Source organism: Hypomesus nipponensis, chromosome 9 (genome assembly GCF_054491055.1).
Source record: "Hypomesus nipponensis isolate SF chromosome 9, ASM5449105v1, whole genome shotgun sequence".
Classification (NCBI taxonomy): domain Eukaryota; kingdom Metazoa; phylum Chordata; class Actinopteri; order Osmeriformes; family Osmeridae; genus Hypomesus; species Hypomesus nipponensis.
Genome location: NC_140369.1, coordinates 12065487 through 12088685, shown reverse-complemented (window position 1 = coordinate 12088685; position 23199 = coordinate 12065487). Strand labels below are relative to the sequence as shown.

Here is a 23199-nt window from a genome sequence, read left to right as displayed (position 1 = left end):
TTCTCTCCTCCAAATGTACACTTCACCAATCAATAACCTCTCAGAGTAATTTAACACTGTCCGCCCCCGGAGAGTTTGAGGTCAATTCACTCTATACCATCACGTTACTTGGTCAATGTGGGTTAACATTGTCCAACCGGTTGTTCTTGGTATTGAAAGGGCTTGTTTACCATTGTAAGAGCATGAAAGGAACACAGTTTCTAGTGCCTTGATGTTGCTCTCATTTATTTTGAATAGCTCAAAGGAGACGGAGGTAGGTCTACCAGAGGCAACTGTGTTAGAAACATGTGGGAAGGGTTTCCAGTAGGATTTTCTGCAAGTTCATTTGGAACTCCCATCTGACAGTGTATGAATCATCTTCGGCTCTGTCTTGAAGCCAATTCCTATCTGTCACACGGGGTATCATTAATAATGATTAGCCGGTGGCTGTTTGCTGTCCTACCTGATGCAGATCAATAGTCATATTCTACAAGATCAATGCACAGCCTGGTCATGCAGAGCAGGGGGTCTGATCTCTGCTGCGGGCCCATTGGTTTTTTAATGACACTCTTCTTTGATTCCTTACCAGTGATTATGTCTAATCTGATTAAAAGATGAGCTATGTTGTAGAGGTTGTCTTTACCCTTGGGTGTGCAGGCTGCAGGAGGCTAGCTTAATTTGTTCTTGCTTTGTTCTTGCTTGTCCAGTTGTATACTCCTCTCTACTTTGGCCTGTGCCATCTCTTTGTTCACATAAATGTACATGCAATTCAATTTCAAGTCAATAATCTTTTTGCAAGAATATTACAATGTTATTCAGAAGGTAGGATCAAACGAGGGGATAGGGTAGTTTTGTATTCTGAAAATATCACACTGCGATGGCATACCTCTGCCAAATACTCAGACTTTTATCAATGTCCGACTTTCATCTCATACATTTAAAGGCCATCTGTATCGTTGTTTAATCTTCTTATAGCTTGACTGAGCCATGCCAGAGCAACCTCTGCCAACATGAGCATGGAACAGGTCCAAAAGTAAATGGATCAAGCTGCTTTTACAGGCTCTCAGGGAAATCTAGTTCAGTTAGGTTTTGATCAATTCTGTTTTTCAATAACCTCATTCTGGATGGCTGGTCCTGTTTCCACTGACACTGTAGGGCACCTCTACTGATGCTCAATGAGAATCACCCACTTGGAGCTTGATACACCACAGTACAGCATGCCTGCTATTATCACCAATCAGAATCCTCTGCAGCATTTGCATGCATTATGCATGATGTAATAATACAAAAGGTACCGTATTTTACCCATGAGAGTGTGGCCGTGCAGGGATGAAAGGAAGGAGGACAGACAGATACAGGCTGGCCCTGATCTGACCAGGGCTCCTGCTGTGTCCTCAGCCTGAACTGGAACCGAAGATCAATAGAAGTGGCGTTAGTGGATCTGAGAGGGATGCTGTTCTGTCAATTACTATTCTCTTAAAAAGCATTACAGTTGAATCTGTGAATGTATTTGGCTCAACAGCATTTTACTTTCTTTGAAAATTCAAGAAGCAAGCCATGTTGAAGTCTAAATACAGTTTGTGTCCCACACAGCTTATAAAGATCAAATCTTTGTTGAGCATGTTTTGTTTTTGTTCTCTCTCTCTGTACGAGTGCTAGAATGGAACATGAATGAATCATAGTGCACTCATGTATTGACTGATTCAATGTTTTGTGGATTTAATCTTTAAGATGAGACTGGAATGTATAAAATAATAGGTGTATATACTGTAGGAGTGAATAGCTGTGAAAAAAATGTTTTAGCACGTGTAGTTCCGGTCATAATGTGAAGAAAATACTTCTCATTTCCATGGAACTTCAGTTAAACTCCAAGAGAACTTCTCTAACCTATGAGAGGAGTGCATAAATTACTGATTAAAAAAAAAAAGATCTCCAAGGAAAACGTACATTTACTGTCCAACTTTCTCCCTTGCAATCCCAACTCGAATATGTCCAAAACAGAGCAATCCCTAAACCTCCCTTTAATAGAGTCTTTCAGGGAGGCACAGGAAGAGGAACAAACGCCTCTATTCAGCTGCTTCCAAAATGCTAATGCCTCTGGCTCTTAACACGTTTATTGGGGTTCCCATGTCACGACATGGAACAGTCTGTCCTAATGGTGGGCTGCTGCAAGGCTCTTTGCCTCGTGAAACCCCCACCCAAACATATTCTAGAACATGAGAAATGCGACTATAATGACACTGGTTTCCTGTTAAAATGTCTGTTTTTATTCATACAGACAACATTGAGCCTTCACTCAGTCCAATATTCACCTAAGCCTCACTTCTGCAGAATGATGAGAATTGCTTGGTCCATGACATTTCAAATCTCATCGAGAAGTTATTGATGTTGTGGGGACACGTTGCTATAACAACTCACCCTTTTCCATGTGCCTGGGGAACTTCCTTGTGGTTGGAGGCAGAACAAAGGCATTGTGGGGCCAATAAAACAGGTGCTGTTGTTGTGACCCAAGGCAATTCCAGGGGATGACATTTTATTCCAGTGTCCCCTCTGTTTTAAAGGCAGGAGTACCAGGTTGTCTAGAGGAGAGGCACTGTGTAAACTAAGTGAAGGAGAAGCAGGGGACAGAGAAAGAGAAAGTCATTCTTTCCTAATCTGCATGGGTTCCGGAAGACAGCAGCTGCCTGAGTGCCTCACCACCTATGTACCAATCTCCAAGTAAAAGCCCATTACATTGAGCTGTGTTACTTTACTTCTAAAGGCTCACATCCTGCTGTTATACCATACTTCTCAGTTGAATTACTGTAGGTTACATCGAGAACACCGAGAAGCATGTTTAATATGACCGCCAGTATATTAAATGTAACACTTTATTAGTTAATCTTTATTTTAACATAATCTTGCATTGGAATACTTTTAAACAGTTTAGGCAAAGTATTGAAGTGTTCAAGGAAGAGCTGAATCCCTGATGACAATATTGATGTGTGTATTGATCAGGTGCACATTAAACATCACTATACATGGAATGTGTTCTACAGAGTGAAACTTGTCATCAGTGCCATTTGGGAGGCATGCTATCCGCTTGTCTCCTGGCACTTTTCAAAAATGTCTGTCCTCAGCAATCCTGTATCCTTTTATCTTAAACAACATAGTTCAATTTCAGAATGACAATCCATCAGGGTATTTCTGAGTGATAAGTTACATAAAGCATGTGTCAAAAGTTGAATTAAGTATTTTTCATTCAATGAATCTAAGAGTTCAAAGCTCTCCATGTTAGAATTCATGAATTTTCATGAGAATAGTCGAGGGACCTAACCTATTTTTTGCGTTAATATATTTTATAAGTCGCAAGAACAACTGTTAACTAAACTGGGGGGTGAAAATATTTATTGCTTGCTCCTTTTTAGCGTGCCATTTTGTTAGTTTGCACCAATTGAGAACTGGCACAATGTAAAGACTGTTCTTGAAAGTATACTTCAGGCAACTTGAGGTTAAAGGCGGAGTCTAGTTAAATATTTGCACATGCAACCACAATTAAGTGCCATTGGTAATGTCACAAAGATTGTCTAGATTTTTAGTCGTACATAGTGACAAAGAACATACTTTATTCAGTCTATAGTTATGGTTTCGTATGATCTTCCTTTATAAGACTATAGGATGGAAAACTTCATTCATCCTTTTAGTCCGTTAATCTAAGCATACACATCAAAGGATTTTTTGTTGTTGTGATGCTTCTAGCAATCTAGACATCTAACAATGACCCGTTGTGGAGACCATGCTTTCTCTCCAATATCCAACTACTGCACTGTCATGTACCATGATAACCCAGCTGCTCACAGTTAACACAGAGGAATTGGTATCAACCCTGGGAGGGGCATTATCTTGGTCGATACAGTCTTCCTCTAAATAAGCTACTGAACCATTCCCAAAGATCTCCATTTCCATTTCTCAACAAATCTCATACACTGCCTCAATTTCATTAAACTAACTACAGTACTTTCTTTAAGAAGCACGAGTACTTTGCCTATATACCATCACTGCTGAGCTCACTCTACAGATGGCATATCACCACTAATGAGACCCCCTCCTGGCTCTAAGGCAGCCCCTTTCTCTCCCCAGCTTCCGTCTACTCATGATGACCCATGGTAGTTTCGATTTTATGATTGAGATAATTCGATTATACCCCACTTATATTATATTCTACACCAGGGTAAAAGAGTTAAATGCTTTTGCAATGTCTGTTGGGTAACATTTAGATGGCCCCTCAAGAATCTACACCAGAGGTTTCCTGCAGCCCAACCACTTAAACCCTCTTGAGGCCTCAAATTACTTGCTTGTTGCTCATATGAAGGGCAGACCTATACCAAGCACTTACCTTTCTGCCACCCTGTCATTGAGACTCAAGAGAATGGAAGACATTACACACAATTGCTTAGTATACCCTACAGCTGCATCCACATTTTACAGTATGTCAGAAATTATTCTGATTCTCGAATCAATAGTTGGAAAATTAATAAATATTTAAGATAGAAAATACATGGATTGTTCAGATATGAATGCTGTAGTCCCAGTACAACTGAACAGTTTGTTTATTTAGCAATTGATAAATTATGCATTTTGCTTTTGTTTCAACTGCAATTGACTACAATATACTACAGAATTATGTTGTGAGTGGCACATTGTCTCCCTTACAAGTGGAAAATTGCCATCAAAGTTTATGACATATACTTCAAAAACATAATTTGAATCATTTTCAAATCAAATACAGACCTCTTTGAATGGAAGAAGTGAAGTGGTAAATTCTACTATGTGACTTTTAGAGCAGCAAACAGCAAAAAGTTTCACCCACACGCAGACAACAAAAAGCAACACTATTCTCTCTCTAGTCGGGGCGTTTGATGTGAGTTTGACAAAGGCAGCTCTCTAAAAGCCCTATTCACTGGGTTCTTTAATGCTCCGTGTGCCTTTCAAGTTTCCAAAAGATAACTTTCCGTGTGCGCAGTGTTTCAGTGAAGTAGACGTTTGTTTCATTGATCTGAGGGCGCTTTCAAGTGTAACAGACTCTCAGAGACTGAGACATTAGAGATCTTTTTAATAATTTGATTTTGAGAGATATTCTACATGTCTCTCGACATCAGATGTCTGTCTGGTTTAAGAAACCTTTTTGTTGTTCAAAGAATTCTGAGAATGAATTTCTCATTTTATATAGGCTAGTGTGATTACGGTTGTGTATAATCAGCCTTGTTTATGTTTCGGACAGCTTCACCACACACACTGTAGCTGAGCTTTTTCTGCAGGTGGTTATTTGATATACAATCATACAATGGCCAGTAAGGAAATAGACGCATGTTTAATAGACCATAGGGGTTCTGACCACCAGATGTGTCCTGCAGGTGCTGTTTAATACTCCTCCATAAATCTCTTTGATACCATGTTCACTGTTGTTACTGCATCCATGGGTATTGCAGGTCTTTTTAGAAGGTAATGGGAAACTTTCAGACTGCGCCTGCTGACGTGTTGTTTTTTCAACAAAACCCAAAGGAAACTTGTTGTTGAGTTGAATGATTGTCTGCTTTGAATGACTCAAATCCAACATACTTTCCCCAAGAATATTGATGATAAAAATATATTGCAACTATAAGCCCTCTTGGTGAGGCCAGAAGGGACATTAGCATGCTAATGCAGTTTCCTGCTCCACCTAATAGAACTCTGCCTTCGGGCTCCTCTGCCTGACGTGAGCTAATTGGCCATGGGAAAAGGTAAGGCTGCACAATGAGAACCAAACCACCAAACCTTTCTCACCGCGGCTGGGGACCCATGTGTATAGGCGACTATACCGTTTTTGTTCTACACATAGTTGCTGTATGTTCTCACAAATGCACACTACTACTTCATTTAATATGAAGAAAATATAAATTGTTCGCAGGTTCTCAATCTAACTGAATTGGCCAAATAAATATAGATATTTTTTTTTTCAAAATGACATTAAATTGAATCCCTTGATCCAGTAAACAAAAGCAACAGACCCTGAAGTTGCCTTTGCATTGCTTTATCCCATTGTAAGCTTTTACGGGTGCTGCTAGGGTGGTTGTGCAGCAGACCTATTGACCTGCATGCCAGTTTGAAGACACGGACACAGCCTCGATCCCACACACACAGATCTTTAATTCCCTCCAAATACTGGTCTGCCTCCTCTCTTTGAGGTGTGCGTCCATGTGAGACAGATCCCTGAGACATATTCCACTGCAGGATTAGTGGTGCAGCTCTGCAGACGACCTTGCCTCTGTGATGGCAGACTGATGGCAGACAGCATGCACCATACAAGGCCTCAGATCCTTACTACTTATCATAAGTGTTCTTTACTGAATTAGCTGCTGTCTTTCCCTTAATAGGACCAGAAGAGAAAGTCTGTTTTCTGGAAATAATTAATTTAGCTTGTTGGCTAAATCCGATGTGAGAACAATGGTAGCTGCTGGCTGAATGGATAGTGCCTGGAGTGGTTTATGATAGACCTCTTCTATCTGACAGGTGGCCCGCTGCTGGCTGACTGCTGGCTGCTGGCTGCTAGGAGATGGTGGAGATGATGATCTGCACTACTCCCTGCCTGCAGGATCTTTCCATTAAATTACAATTGAATCGCTCATTGTGTGTGTGTGTGTGTGTGTGTGATTATGTGAGAAGCCCTCCAACCATTTGGAATGCTGTTTGTTCTGGGTGGGTATGCTCTTCAGGTTGAGCTCAGTTGCTATGCCAACACATTTGAATGAAAGACAGCACAGTTATTTTAATGAATCGGTCTTTGGACATCTGTTTGCCCCTGAATTCTATGTCAAATGTGTATGCCCCCCACACATAACAGGACGTGAAACCCGCTCTTTTGTGTGAAGTGACCTTGTGGGGGGAATGTCTTATTGATTCCAGGGGTAAAATGATTCAAATGGGTTTCTAAGTGGACACTTCATCGGATCTTGTCGACAAAACTATTGTGAGTGGAGATAAGAAATGACAGAGACACAACTCTTCATTGTCAAGGTTTCAGACAGCCATACCTGCTTAAAATAAGGTGACGTATAATGATCCTTTTACTTATTTGAAAATATTTGGTTGTATTTGTATTGTAGTCTACACGCTGTCGGGATATCCTGCTTAATCATTGACCAGGCTACAGAATTACTCATCCTGCAGTTCTGATGTAGGCCCATGTGGAACAGATGTAGTTAGCACAAGGTGTTCAGTAGGTGTGCTAATCAGGAGGCATGATCCCTTAATCACTGGCATGATGACTGGGCACACCATCTGGGAGCTTTGGATGTCTGGTTTTTGAGAGAGCACTCTCTACCACAGGACATGGCCCTTTTCTCAGAGCCGCAGACGTTACAAAGGACCACTCCCACTGAACTTTCCTACCTTAGGATCCACCTGGAACCATTTAATATGCTTAGAATTGATGGCTTTCTGCTGCACCATTATTTTTGTATGAAACAAATTGTAGAAAATGTAATTTAGAGCCTGTGCATAGTTGTTATGCACAATATGTACCTTGTTGAGTGGCCGGCCTCCCTTGGATGCTGCTTGATTTATCTGGTGCTAGTTTTATGTATCAGGCATTCTTTTCAGAGGGTTGTGCTGAAAATGTCACCTATAAACCTGGATCTGGAAACAATTGAGAGAGACCATTAAAATGTCAGGGATAATGGAGAATTGCATATCAACACGGCCAATTAAATTGTTGGAATTTCATCTGCTTTTTATTTGTTGGTAGAGTTCGCCTACTGTAGAGTGCCCAGCAGATCCTGCAATTAAGGGCTCTGGATCAGGGTAAGTTCAAACAGAGGTGCATGTTGATTGTGATGGAATACCCTAACCGTGACCAAAAACACCTGAGAGATTCTTGTTCAGAAGAGCAGGGTCAAGTACAGCACCACTGTCAAGAGAATGCATCAGCTCTGAAAATATTCCACCAACACTGAAGTGTTCAATGTGGTGATACACCAGGCCCTTGTCACCATGGCAACACACAATATGGATTGACTACTGCACATTTTGTGGAGATGTAGTGGCCTTCCTTTTTATTTGTCACATTCACAGAAATGCATTTCATATTAGTACATATATTATTGTGCCTTTATGCAAATTTCAGGTTTTGCGCTTATCGCCTGTTTTGGACTAAATGACTTGCAGTGCAGTTTGGGTAGGAAATGGGCCGCCTGCCTGAAGTTCAATTAAAAGCCTCACACTGTGTACAGTCTGCATGTCTGCCAACTGTGTGATCTAGTCTGAATTAGCCTTAGTGCTGCCTCAGCAGCCACCACTCTTCCCCCACTCAGGTTGTCCTCCATTGACCCAGCCTACCTTACCTTCCGTCCAAGCTTTGAAGTTTGAGCTAATGCCTGAGCATACATCTCTCCGACAGGACATGAGGAGATGCTCAGAGCTCAGCACTGAGGTCAAAGTGTGGTGGTTCTCTGCTGGTGAATACACCAGCTCTTCTTTTTGTCCTCTGCCTTTAGGACACAGAACCCCCTCGGCGATTGGGATGTGTAGCTCTAATGCTGTTTATTTTCTGTTCCATGCTGCCTGAGGGAACCTGGCAGTGAATCGGTCTAAATGAATACCACTGACTTGATAAGGTTATGAGACCTTGATTCTATACTGGTCAGATAGCTCTTGGAAATCGCTGTTTGGAACAGATGAAGAGAATCTTTTCACGGTGTGTTGTAAATGAAAGTGTAAACATTTTCTGTAACCAATATCAGTTTTGTGTTGTCACCTGTGGTCACGTGTGTGAAACAAGAAACCTCAAGCAATATCATAGTGATTCAAGCACAGATCCAACATTGTCAATGTCAGGCTTTGAAATGATGACCCAACAAAATAAAATGTGACAGACAGTAAATCAAAGTTTGAGTTGACTGATTCAGCTTTAGATGCTCTTCATTTACCGTGACATTCTCCCAGTTGGCTTTACGGCACTTTTACAAATGACTCCAAGTGTAAATAAATGTTTGCTTTTGCACCCCTCTGTAAGTCATGTCTAATTCATTGAGTGGGGGGTGGGGGGGCATGGTTGTGTGAGTGAGCTGAGGAGGTGGAGAGCGAGGGGAAGAGGCAGTTCCCGGGGCAGTGCCCAGGACAATGTCAGGTTTGTTGGGCTTGAGTGCGTGAACACTAAGCTTTTCGGAACTGGCAGCTTGCCCCCGGTACCTAGCCGTCATTCTGGCCTCCAGAGCCGCCCAGCTCCAAGCAGTAAGCATTTGTGTAAAGTTCATAAGGCTTCCCTCTGTTTGTGTGGCCATAATGGCAGCTTCATCCTGCTGCTGCTCAGAGAGAGTGCTCATGGGCTTTGAGGGTCTGGCGCTGGCTCCACAGAGCATGTAAGGGTTCTCAGTGTCTGACTTTGGCAATCTGCTTTCATTATCTAAAGGCAAATGTCAGACAGTCCCTAGCAGCACATCTCCACTATTACAGCCATTCAGAAATGGGGGACTTTTTAGTGGTCACATCTATTGTGAATGTCTCTTGTAATGTCCTGCTAATATGTTTATTGAATGTCACAGAGGATGAAATTAATGTTGCCTCAGAATGTCATGCATATGAATTAATTAATTATGATTACATTTTAATTATAATATTATAGCCACCATATATTGGATAGTGTGATGTATTTAATGGACATTGATCCCAGTTGGTGGAATTTGAAATACGTGTGTTTAAAAAGAAAACCATCTCATTCCCACTGTTTCCCAGCTGTCAGCATTTGCAAGGCACAAGTGCTAATAACCTTGCATAGGCCTGCACAAATGCCACAACGTTAAAGACTCCATTCCTTTGGTTGGTTTTGCAGCGGTTTTACGACCTGCATCAGCATAATTCAAGCATGACCCTTATCCCCTCCCCCTTTTCATTTTCTGCCTTTTCCTTGTTAAAGCCCAAGACACAGACCTGAGTCCACACCATACATCATCCAGACTGGGGTGCACTCTCCCCTCCCCCCTGTGTCGTGGGAGAGAGGCTGCGCTTTTTGTTGGTCTGTGGAAGGCTTTTATCGACAGTCTCAGCACTCTCTGCTTCCCCTTGACAGGTCACACAGGCTCCCCTTGCCCCATCTGGGTAGTCTTGGAGTCGCCAATTTGTGTCTGTAACCTGCTCTCAAAATCGGTCGCTCTCAAAACCCCAGTTTTGATTAACGTGAGACTGGCTCTTCAGGTCAAATAAACAAAAACATTGGCAATGGATTATCAAGTTCTAATAGGTCATAGGACAAAACCTGTTCACAGATGTACTGTTTACTGAATACTACTAGCACATCCTTGACTTCTCTAATACGTAAATACAATCTACAGCAGCATTAGGAATTAAGGAGCTTGTCCCTCATTTACAAAGAGGATTGCTGTGTTTTACACTGCAGGAGCATGCACTCAGCAGATCCTCCTCACTCTATGGATGATTTATATCCTCCTGTTTCCCACCTACTGCTTACTGTTTGCGTTCACCTGTGTTGTCTAACATTATAAATAGCACTTAAGGAGTCTTCAGGTGCAGCAAACGTGTGGCCGGACACTGAGAGGGGTGAGATGGAACTTGCATTCCTCCACTTTTCCTCTTTCCTTTGTACACACCCAGTGAATAGCCTTTAGATTGGGCTTTGTGGGAATGATTGTCAGTGGCTTAATGAGCTTCTTTGCCAAGCTAGAGGCTTTGGCAACATATGTGTCTACAGTGCCTCGCTCTCTCTCGATCTCAAGCTTGTGTGATTCAGGATCCTGCATGAACAGACGCATCCAGTGCAGTCCCCTGGATTTTCCCCAGGACAGAAAGTTTGCCATTTATACTCTAATCTTCAATTGGATTTTATTGCCTGGAGAAGGAATGGTTGTTCTCACAAGGGACCAGAGCTGAGAATGAAGTTAAGTCTTGTAAGTATGGTGTCTTGTCTTGGGATCTGTCTCTACGCCCTGAACAGTGACATTCATCTTAGCTTGTTTTGGTCTTTGCACGTGCAGGAGACAAGCTGAGAGGCATTAAATAGGATCTCAAGAGCGGAAAGGAGCCACATTGTCTGGATTTACATGTTGAATCTTTGCAATCCTTTCCTTCCTTATTTTAGATTTTTTACTCTCAGTCTACACTTTGTACTTCTGTGATACTGATTTATATATATATATATAAACAATTATTAATAATAATCACACATATGTCACTCAGTAATGTGAGGAAAACGCCTATACCGACCGGTAGGTAGCCCTTTCAAATCACCACATACAAAAAGGGATGTTGCCTTATTTATCAAATATTGTAATTGCTTATTTACAACAAAAAAATGCTCACCCCATTCCGATTTCTGTCACGTTGACCCTCCCATCAACCCCATAAACTGACAAAGTTAATTTAGGAATGAGCCACATATCCGACAGCTGTGTCAAACAGCTCAGCCTGAGGATGGTGTCCAGATGTCCTGCTGTACATCAGAGGAAATACTACATGGATTTATCCATAATATGATCATATGACAAATGGATGCATACAACATATAACCAATGAATCAGAGACGCGAGTGTTACTGCATGATAAGAGTAAGAGGAAAAAATGAAACTAACGTAATTTCAGTTTTATTTCTTGCACAATCCAGTACAATCACGCACTCTTTTCTCTCAATCTGTTTCCCTCCCCCACATTGATATATATGTTTGTGTATATATCTATAAATACCAAGTGAATATATCTATATATCATGTCCATATATTCATTTCACCAGACAGTATATACGGTATGTATATATATATATATATATATATATATATATCTATATATATCTATATTTATATATAGATATATAGATATATATTGTTGTGAGAGGCATTGAAAATCCTGAATTCTGGGAGGTAGTAAATTGCTTTAGAGTTTGATGGAGGTAGGGATTTGGAGTATAAGTCCCATCCATCATGTCCTTCTGTGGCACAGTTGCATCCTGGGAAATTGCCAACATCAGTCAGATGGACTGAATGAACGTGGTGAAGACCTTGCTGCATTGGTTCACACAAAATAATATCCCTGTCTCCACAGTCCAGGCTCTGAATACTCTGCTGCTGTGAGGTTCCCAGACTAATATGATTATTGTCCTGGGCATGGAGCACCCCTCTGGTACTCAGAGCTTCAAAGAGATGTGAGCTGAGCAGAAATGAAAGGGCTTCGCGATTTTTTTTCTTTAGACAGGTGCACACACCTTTTCAACGCTAAAACGTGATAAAACCACATCATATAGTTATGACAGACTCCTCACATCACACATCCCTTTCGTCCCTGCTCTAAAATGTGGACTACAAGTTGTGCGTACATTGTAATTACATTGTGTGATATGCTCTGGTGCTTTCTCAAAATTACACTGGCATGTCATTCAAAACATAAATTATGCATTGCTATTTTTATGAAGCAATTTACCATATCTTTGTAATGAAGAGAAATTTAGATTTTGTTTGAAAGAGAGATGGCAGCAGGACTTTCCCTTCACCGTTTGTGTCCCTGCTGCGCTTTAATATGCTCAGCAGGCCTACATATTTCACTGAAACAAACACAGCTTACAGCATGGATCCAAACAAATGAAGGACTCATTAAAATGAGAGAAACCTTTACTTGTGTTTTGATCATGAAAGACTCAACTGAGATTACAGTATATCCAGGTATGGAAAATGAACAGACCAAAGGAACCCTGGAAAGACTAGCTCTCTTCCTGTTGTTTTCCAATTTCTTGTCTTTCTTTATCTACAGTTGATTCATCTGACTTTCTTTTTGTCATGTGTAAACCAGATGAGCTAAACCATTAGCACATGTTTGGCCAATCACTTGCTAAAATGACTGTGTTACAATAATGATAAAAGACCAGACTATAAATAAACAAACGCTCTATAACTAAATAAAAGCTGTTCCACCGTAGTTTATGGTGCTCTGAAAAGCGATCCTCATTCCTCGACAGTCATAGAAGATGTAGTGTCACTGAAGGATGTGTCCCACACTTTCAGTGGTCACTGCAGTTTATGTGGGGTCAGGAAGGTCGTTCTTCATCTCTCCACTTGGGACTGAGGTCATAGACCCTGTAGTCATCTGTGAAACCACCACACATTGGTGTAAAGCCATGCCTCATTCCTTTACACTTCAGACCCCCCTCATTTCCACAACCCAGAACCCCAGTCTCAGAGTCCCATTCCCAAGACCTGCTCCTGCATAGGCTCCTGAAATATTAATGGTGAGATAATTGAACTGTCATGCATGCTAAAGTGGAGTGAAAGTGAGCCAATTCACCATTAGATAAGCATATTATTAAATATTGCTCTGACTTCCTAATCTTATTAAGGGTCCTGTTTCTGTTTTGTTCTAGTTACTAACATTTTAATAATGCATGGACTGCATTCATAAGCATGGGAATAACTATTTATCTACCTCTTTTTGCTAGTGTTCTGTCCACATAAAAAGGACATCTTAGTACATGCCTTCTATCTTCCATGCTTATTTCTATGGTCTTTAAGTGTGTAGTTGGGGTTAAAAATGATAAAAATAGGTATATTTTAAATTCTTTTTTTGTGAACAAAATGGGAAATTGGCCATTGTACTGTAAGCCTAGATAAAACAAAAAATGCATGTTCTAAATACTGGTGGCAGAAATGTGCTACCAAAGTTAATTGCTATAGCTAAAGTAAAGAAAAACATCTTATTGTTTCAATTGTCCATCATTCTACTGTGAATCATTATCAGGATTGCGAGAGGAATGTGGAGCTGCTGTCTTCAGTCACAACCGTTTAGTGAACAGAATATTTAAATCCAGTTTGACAATTTGAGGATCTGCTTAATCCCATTACGGGCTGGCGCATAAAACTACAGTAGTGGCACACTCTCCTGTCTGTAGTGCTGCACTGCTTTGCATGTGAAAGAGACAGACAGGCCTACAGAGCGGCATAGGAACTCTGAATGGTATAACTGTGTAGGGGGCATCTCATGTTTCAATTAATCATTCCATTGCAGTGAATTCCTTGGAAAGATTGTGTGAAGTAAAAACATTTTGGTTGAGAAAAGTCTGAACATAATAAATCAAGGAATGGATCTGGGTCAAGATGTCATGCAACAGACAAAAAATCTAATCAATGGGTAGAGTATATACCAAAAGGAAAACTATCCCTCTAATGTCTCCTTTCAAAGAGTGATATGCAGAGTTGGGAAAGTGGCTGTCTCTATTTCAGACTGGAAACTGTGGTGAAAAGGGGACTCTTAAGTCAGAAACCAACAGGTGGAGAGCATGATGCAGAAACTCATTAGCTCAATCTGCCAGCTACATCTCTTCAGTTATCAGTTGTGTGTCACCATCTACATGATCATTGGTTTGTAGATCTTGTCAGCAGGTCCTGTAAATGGGGAGCACTGAGATAGAGGATTGTGTCTGTCAGTCAGTCAATCACTCAGAGTGGGTTTTAACCATGGCTTCAGATTGTACACGGTCCAGATTAATTCTGAAGCCCTCCACCATTCCTTCCTCCGCCCCTTCAACCTACAACTTCTGTCCTCTCGGAGCATTGGCTAAGGCAGGTCAGAGTTCATATTGTCCTTCCCACGACAAGCAGCTTTTAACGTCCTGCCAGCTTCATCAGTCTCAGGCTCTAGAGATTGTTGCTGAAGGAGAGGATTAAGAACAGCCTGCAGTCTTAAACAAGGCTACCCTTGAGCCCACACTGTTCTGGAAGGCCAACATCATCTCTTCTACCAGTTTAACCCAGTGTTTTAAGGTTCTCCCTCAACCAGATGGCCAAAATGGTTCTCGCTAAATGCTCAACAAGGCGGAGAACAAATTAAATCAGATGGCATGTGTTCAAGCACAGTTTGAATGAAACATAATCCATCTAAGTGGTGTTAGATTGAAAAAGGCTTTGGGCTGACACCGTTGGGTAAAAAGAGCACATTGTCTTTAAGAGATTATAAAAACCTTTAAATTCTGGCCAATTAGCCCAGGGTCCTACCTTCAGCCCAGGGTCTTTACCTCTGCTTCAAGTAACATAGATCACATTTATGAGAAATAGTGGAATGGGAACAGCAAATCACACATCCGGCATTTCTGGACGCTCAGGGATCATGAATGGAAAGGGAAGTTGGTGGTCTTTTATTGTGATGAAGAGGGAATCACTCTTTTGGAAGCTCTGTTTCAGTTGCTCTGCCAGTGACATCAGTAAGGTCACTCAATGGGTCAAAACAACCAGTATTGAGTCACAAAGGCCCCAGACAGAGTTAATTCCATTAGCATGAGGCACAGAGGAAGGGTTCAGAGTGTACGCCTATCAGAAAACAGAAGGCTGCAAAGAAATCGACTCATTCACTCCTCGGTCAATTATTCAATTTCTTCTCATGAACTGGCCTTTGACCTCAGTGTTTCCTATCAAGTTTGTTAAATAAGAGAGACAATCAAAAATGGGGAGAGAGATTAAAAATCACCCACATAAATAAACTGTGAAATGCTCTCTCGCTGGACATGGTCATTTACAGGGTTTGGTTTACTGCTGTTGTAATATAAAAGCTTACTGTAAGAGGGCACAAATCCCTTTTTTGGGCTTTAATTGGATGAAACATCATCCTAAGAAAAGACACAAGCGCCAACCAGTTGTAATTACTGGATTTGTATGCATGTGCTGATAAGTGTTAAACTACCGTATTCAAATTCCCAGTGTGCTCTCTGCAGACTCCCTGCTGACTTTGAGCTCTACAGTTTGGCCAGTTACTTTTTCCTTTTAGCAGCATTTAGACACTATTCCATGTTTATGCTTGTGGTCTACTGCTCAATGTTTAACTAATTAGATCCAGGAATAAAGTGACCTAATGAGCTGGGCCATAGCCAACATGATGGAGGCTAATGAACTCACACCCCAGAGATTCGACAACAGAGGCTTGAGGGTAACAATTCCATAGAGGTGAAAATATTCCTGTATAGACACAATCTCACCCCCCCCCCCTCCCCAGCCTTCTTCTCTGGCCAGATCCCGCTCATTATAGCCCGAACCCTTGGTCTGTTAGGTGGAAAATGACCCTGTGCACTGGACTGTTATGGACTGTTCTGGCTGCCAGACAGAGACAGGTTACTCTGTACATTGTGTACAGTATGTGGTATTTATGTCTCCCTGACAGCCATATTTCTAGCTATCACATAAATATGGCTCTGTTGTTTATCTCTGAATATTCAGAAAGGAGCCCACAGACACATGAACAGCAACAACAGTCTCATGACAGAATCTGCTGCATTATATCTTAATGATGTAAATCTTTGGCTCTTTGGCTTTGTGCTATGAATTCCTAATTGTTTCGCTTGAATCTGGAACATCTGTCGAGCATTAATATATCCACAGGCAGACTCACATATTTATTTATTTATATTTCTTGTTGTACTGTGCATGGAAATACTGTCTTTGTTCCACACTCCAACAGACATTAAACAAGAAAACAATTTGTGTCCCAGGGGAAAGGGGGATGTAAGGCTTTATTATGTATATTTGTTGTCAGAATGGCATTTGAAGCAAAAGAAAGGCACAAAATGTGGTCCCTGCTGATGCGAGGGAGTGCTGTGCTGGAAACGTATGGTGTGCCTATGCCTGGGTGAGCGCTGCTCTCAGTCACGAGGGCTTTGTTGTGTGTGGGGTTGCCTGACTGTCTGCCTATCTGTCTGCCTGCACATGGGTGAATTTATGGGAGACCTGATGTGCCGTCTGTGCTCCTACAGGTCCCGCCCCTTTCGGATGACATTGGATTGAACTGAGGAGTTTGAAGAAAGCCACTCTTGTCACTTCCTCCATGATCTCTGAGATTGTTGTCAGCCGTGCAGCCATGAGGCTCCAGATAAGGCCAGGATTGGCTTTCCTGCTGGGCGTGGTCGCCTGTATCGGTGCCTTTCACCTTGCCACTGCCATTGATATCCCATTGGAAGGTAAGTTACAGTCTGTCCTCAACAGTCTGTACTGAACTGGAACTTGGTATGACAGTGCGTTGACTTTTGTGTTATACGTTATCTGTAATGGTTATTAAATGGTTAACAAGTTGGTGATCATCAAAGTGATCTGCTGACATTTAGATAAAATATTATAAGAATCAAAAGTTCCATAGAAGGTAGTATTGTCACTGTTAGTACATTACCGCCAAATCAACACTCATTGCTGTTTATTTAGAGGAATGTTTACAGTATTTAACCTGTTTTTTTTGTGTTAAAGCTGTGTATTCTACAGTTTCCTTGGAAACAGCAATTGTGTTTGGTTTTTCTCTGATTTCGAAATATCTCTTAAGGGCCTCGTCGTAAAATGACAGTTTAAACAAGTTGATGAAAATGTGATGTGACGTACAAAGTAATACTGGACTAAATACTAAATACCCTTTTAGAAAGCTTTTGTTGTCCTGCAGTTGCTTTAGTGAACACAAATACACCATGTAATATGTTGACATTTATTTAGAAGAAGGATTACATTAGCTAAACTTCTGTCTGTGTTTTTGTTTTGTGCTTTCCTCGCTGCCATGGATTTGGTAGTTTTAGGTCATGTTAACAGTAAGTTTGCAATGGATGACTATCTGCCAGCTAGCTTTAGTGACGTCCCCAACTCTCCACTCATCACTTCTAATCTCTCAGCTCAGTGCTCAGCATCCTCATGTTATGGATTTGGATATCATGTCATATTTCGTACTCCAGGCTTTCATAAACCTGAAACATCATCTCGGAAGAGTTACTGACCATCGATAACCCATCTGCTCTTGTTCACTTTAACACATTTACAATGGTGACATACATTAGTGAGAGATGCTTATAAAGACAGATGATCCCATACCATCTTGATGAGTGTGAAACATGTACAACAACATTGTGTGCTACATGTAGTCCTATGGCTAGGTTGGATATCAGAGCCTTGTCCCTTGTGTGTTGCCCAGTTGAACAGCTGCCCACCATCACAGAGCAGTCTCCGAGCTCTCGCATCGCCTTCCCCTTCGACGAGAGCTTCTCCATGACGTGTGAAGCCAAAGGGAACCCCGAGCCAGAGTGAGTAGTGATAAGGCCACAGATGGGAGAGACAAGCCCAGCTCCGGAAAGCTTGTTAGCAGTCTAACAGACAACTAGCACCACCACTCTGGCACGAGACACTGTTTATGTTGTATTCCATGGTATAAAATGCTGAATCTTTCAGCCAAGCTTCAAAAACTTAACATGCTGTTCTCTTGGCAGATTCTAACAAGACGTTTGCATGGTTTGTTTTCCTTTGCAAGCTGACAAAACTGTTGCTCTCTTAGATTTCAATGGACGAAGAACGGACTGGAATTTGACCCCTTCCTGGATCCGAGGCTGGTGAAAAAGGAGGACTCTGGGACATTTGTGATTCCCAACAGTGGGAACCTCACAGACTACCAGGGGATCTATCGCTGTTACGCCTCCAACAAACTAGGGACTGCCATATCGCAGGAGATTGAGTTCATTGTGCCCTGTGAGTAACACGGCTCTCCTGTCCCGGTGGTGCTCTATTACAGTTCTCTCAAAGTGATTCAGGGCTTGGAATCCAGTGTAATGACTGTGCCTCTCCATTGTGAGGCTTTCATTGTATTGGCCGTGGCAGAAATTGAACCTTCAGTGTATTCCACCCACAGTTGCCTCATGTCTATGCCCAAAAGCTACAAGAAAAACACTGAGTGTGATCTAGCCTCTCAATCATTGCCCTGAGTATATATATATATATATACTTTTTTTGTTGTTGCAGTCTATAAATCTTGAAATCGCAAAAAGTAGAATTGTGACTGAGTTTGTTTGTGCCTTTACCGATCTGTCATACTTCACAGTAGAGTTGACATCCATTTCTTCCTCCAAACTAACATCTGAAAAATGTTCTGTATGATTTCTTTCAGTGGTTGCTGCACATAAATGCCAACACCAACTCACATAGCCAACACAAAACACATTCGCATTATTTCACTGCCACCTGCTGGAAAAGAAAGTAGCTACATGAAATATGTGACTCAGTTCTTTCATTCTGCCCTTTTGCCAGATGTTCCAAAGTTTCCGAAAGAGAAGATTGACCCCCTAGTGGTTGAGGAGGGTCAGCCTTTCGTTCTCGAGTGTAACCCCCCCAGCGGGATCCCACCCCTACAGATCTACTGGATGACTATCGGTCAGTGACAATCACAAACCCCATTTAAAGAATCTCCCACTAAAATATTCATTTTTGTGGTAAGGTCTTCCACTCTATTTTAGGGTGGCAGCTCATATGACTCATAGAAAGATGGAGAAGGAGTTTGGCTTTGACACTTCCATTCCTGTCCTGCAGGTCTACAGCACATAGAGCAGGATGACCGGGTGTCCATGGGCCTAAACGGAGACCTGTTCTTTTCCAATGCCCTAATCAAGGACAGCCGCAGGGATTATTGCTGCTACGCTGCCTTTCCTAAGATACGGACCATAGTGCAGAAGACGGCCATGTCTGTCATCGTCAAGAGTAGTAGGTTTCAACTTAACCCTCCTAACCAGGGAAACCATCTGACCTCCATCTGATACCCATTCCCATTGTTGATCCTTTGAGTCAGGAAAGTGGAAAGCTTTCCTGACCGTGCATTTGGGATGATGTAAATCCTGCAATTCTTTAATGGCATTTCACAAAGTTTGATTTTCTACGTTTTTTTTATTTTTTTCATGTTTTTTGTTGTTGTTCTTAAAATTCATTAGGAATACATATATCTTGTTTTCATGTTCATCTTCATTTCAGCCAAGTCTAACAGTGACACAGGTGACAGTCCTGGTCCAGGTGAGTTAGATTTCATAGCAGAGCCCTGACTAGCATGTTTGCTACTGTAGATGTACTGGATACGGTTTTTGTTTCAGATTGTAAAATTCAGACGCATTGTTTTTTCCAATGTATTATTCAATGTTGGTTTGACAACAAGCACAAGCACTGATTCGACTGTCCGTTTTCCATTCTACAAGCCAATTCTATCCTGGAGCGGAAACCTAGTCTTCTGACACCCTCTAGTGTCAGGACAAAGGTACAGCTGGTCAAAGGCGAGGAGCTTCTGTTGGAGTGTATCGCAGAGGGGTTGTAAGTACTGTTACCTCTCAGTCTCATGGCTCATATGGTATCACATGATGTGACAACTAAGCCCATGTGTCACATGTCTTTACTAGTCCTACCCCCAAGGTTGAATGGGCAAAGATGGGCCACAAACTTCCTGACAAAGCCACAGTGGAGAACCATGGGAAACTGCTGTCTATACCTGTTGTGGATGATGAGGACAGTGGGAAGTACAGGTGCAAGGCCAAGAATACCTACGGAGAGGTTGATCACTTTTTTGATGTCACAGTTGAAGGTTAGTTTCCACACGAAAACAAGATCTCAACATGTTTCATTTAGTGGTTTTTGAGACTGTCCTTGCTGTTGATCTCCCCAGAACCTCCTCGCTGGGTGTTTCAGCCAGAGAGTCAACTCAGTATGATAGGCTCCGATGTGCTCATCAAATGCTCAGCCTCTGGCATTCCTCAGCCCACTATCACATGGAGGGTGAATGGACGTCCCTTGGAAGGTGAGCTGAACTACAGTGTTTTACATACAGTACCTATCTGTGGTAGAACCGATGGACAAACATGATTTGAATTGAAGTAACTTTAATCAATCTTGTTCATTTTCCAATTGGTTGCAGAGGTCCCTGCATCAAACAGAAAGGAATTTGATGACACCATTTTCTTAAAAAATGCCAAAGAGTTCGACAGTGCTGTTTATCAGTGTGAAGCCTCCAATAGACATGGGACCATTTTGGCTAACGCTAACATCATGATCATGAGTAAGTGTATTGTACTGTATATTAGTGTCTCTTACGGTCTACTCTCATTGCCACCATATTCCCAGTCAGAGTAAGAATATTTACCTATGATTTAATCAAGAATGCAAGCAGGTTACCAAGCAATGGTCTTGGGCTGTATTTCCTTGTGTCCATCCATCCATCGTCATCCGCTTATCAAGAGTCGGCCTGGCACCTACCCGGTGTTCCAAGGGTGTGGTGATAAGCCCAGCTAGCTATTCTTCCTCTTGGTCATCCAACAGTTCCAAGCTATGTACATGCTGTGTTTTAATTTAATTCAGATCTTGGTGCCACAAAACAACCATGTGTTGCTTTTGGAAGTGCAGATAAAAATATATCTATAAATATACTCTATTCAGAAGTGTCTGGAAATTCTTTGTGACACCAGAGTGCAGAGTAAAATAAAAGACAAGGCAAGAAAACTGGTGCTTTTCTGAATGCTAATTCCCAGTTGCTCCTTTTGTTATTAATTGCATTTTGGTTTCTTTGTCTAAAGATAGAACACCTTTTCTAGGATAGATGTCCTTTGTTCAGTTGTTTTGACAAATTTCTAATTTCGACAACCTGACAGTCCAGCCATTCTCACACAAAGAGGGACAATTAACAATGAAGGAGGACAGGAATAATGTCAGGCTTTACCCACACCTACATCATTAACACTTGCACTGTCTTTTAATTGGCATTCTGAGTCTCAGTCCGACACTGGCGTATCTACTCTTTGACTGTCGGTTCAGGTTGTCATATTGCGCCCACTGCCCAGTGTAGCAGTTCAAAACACTTGTTTTCGATGTCTCTCTATCTCCCCTCACAGACATGCCTCCTATGATGTTAACTGAGGAGGGGCAGGAGTACGCCACTGTGGAAGGGAAAGGTGTGATTATGCACTGCAAGGTGTTCGGCTCTCCTCCTCCGACTGTAACTTGGTGAGTGCTGAACACAGGGTAAACAACACGAGGCTCCCCAGTCCCTGCCTACCCTTCACACCTATACTCTTTCATACCAACAGGGGGCAGTATACCTCAGTGTCTCATACTTCTAAAACTTAATGTACCAAATCCTTCTGCTAGAGTAGCTGTAACATTTCACTGTACATGCTTGATTGTTGGTGCTCTAGGTTTTGTATGATGTCAAACGGAACTAAAGGGAAGACTTCTGTTAATGACTAACGTTTCCCAGGGACAAGGATGATGCTGCAGTCTCTGTGGAGGGACCACGGTTTACAGTTCATGAGAATGGATCATTGGAGATCTATAATGTGGAGAAAGAGGACCAGGGCCAGTATACATGCTACACTAAAAACACTGAGGGATCGTCTGCTATCGATGCCGTACTGGATGTGAAAGGTATACTGTTGAGACAAGGGACCACAATGTGCTTTACTTCAAATGTGTGGGCAAATGTACTGTGTAACTACTGCAGTCTTGTTTTTCATTTATCTAAGATCCCACTAGAATCGTAGAGACCCCAGAAGACTTGCAGATCTTAATAGGAACCACAGCCCAGCTCTCATGCCTGGCAGAGTATGACAAGTCCTTTAGAGGCGACTTTGAAATCCTGTGGGAAAAAGATGATACAGAGATAGCCTCAAACCACACAGAGAATTCTGGGTAAGAGACATCCTTTTTTGTGGTTTCACTGAACTTATATCCAGCTATAAAGTTCACTTACCTTCACATTTCCCAGATCAATACTTTGTCTCTGTCTCTTTGTCGATAGGTACTTTATAGAAGATGGAATACTGCAGATTATCAATGTTAGCCACAAGGACCAGGGCATGTACACATGTGTGGCCAGGACACCACTGGACCAAGACTCTGCCTCTGCTCTGCTCATTGTGCTGGGTGAGCAAACATGTCACAGACATCATGCCTGCCTGACCAAAAGACCCCAGTACAACAATAATGTATGACACATCACAACATGGATCAATATGTCGAAGTCAGATGCCCCTAGGGCATTATGTTCACAAAGCAGAAAAAGGCGACATCGATGAACATCCTCATACTTCTTCAGACCAAAGCCTCATAATAATAATAATACCAGACTATTGGCTGAAACCTCTTCAACATTACTTAGATGATGCTTTGTATAACATTAATTCCCTTATGGACATTATGTAGACTTTGCTTTAAAGTCCTTTCACTTGTTCTTCTGACTCCAGAGAATGGTGTGCCTTTATGTGTTACCAAAGCAATATTGTTACGTCGTTTTTTAGATGTCCCTGATGCACCTGAGAACTTGGTGCTGTCTGAACACAAAGAAAGAAGTGTGAAACTGAAGTGGATCCCGGGGGAAGACCACAACAGCTCAACCACAGGTAACAAGGCCATCCACTTACCACTGCAAACACCACAGACAGCTTGAACACAAGCTGTAGCTGCG

General features: G+C 41.8%; 1 protein-coding gene across 1 annotated transcript in view; it reads left to right on the top strand.

The window, feature by feature from the left end:
* Positions 1 to 23199, top strand: part of chl1b (cell adhesion molecule L1-like b) — a 46217-nt gene that overhangs the window by 10255 nt on the left and 12763 nt on the right. The window contains exons 2-17 of the mRNA XM_084705280.1: positions 7742 to 7797; positions 16724 to 16927; positions 17914 to 18022; positions 18271 to 18461; positions 19017 to 19139; positions 19296 to 19466; positions 19731 to 19769; positions 19949 to 20060; positions 20147 to 20328; positions 20410 to 20541; positions 20659 to 20799; positions 21629 to 21740; positions 21994 to 22160; positions 22259 to 22424; positions 22534 to 22658; positions 23033 to 23134. Coding sequence (XP_084561406.1) covers positions 16795 to 16927; positions 17914 to 18022; positions 18271 to 18461; positions 19017 to 19139; positions 19296 to 19466; positions 19731 to 19769; positions 19949 to 20060; positions 20147 to 20328; positions 20410 to 20541; positions 20659 to 20799; positions 21629 to 21740; positions 21994 to 22160; positions 22259 to 22424; positions 22534 to 22658; positions 23033 to 23134 — 2005 coding nt within the window. The 5' untranslated portion in view covers positions 7742 to 7797; positions 16724 to 16794. The remainder of the gene's footprint in view (positions 1 to 7741; positions 7798 to 16723; positions 16928 to 17913; positions 18023 to 18270; positions 18462 to 19016; positions 19140 to 19295; positions 19467 to 19730; positions 19770 to 19948; positions 20061 to 20146; positions 20329 to 20409; positions 20542 to 20658; positions 20800 to 21628; positions 21741 to 21993; positions 22161 to 22258; positions 22425 to 22533; positions 22659 to 23032; positions 23135 to 23199) is intronic.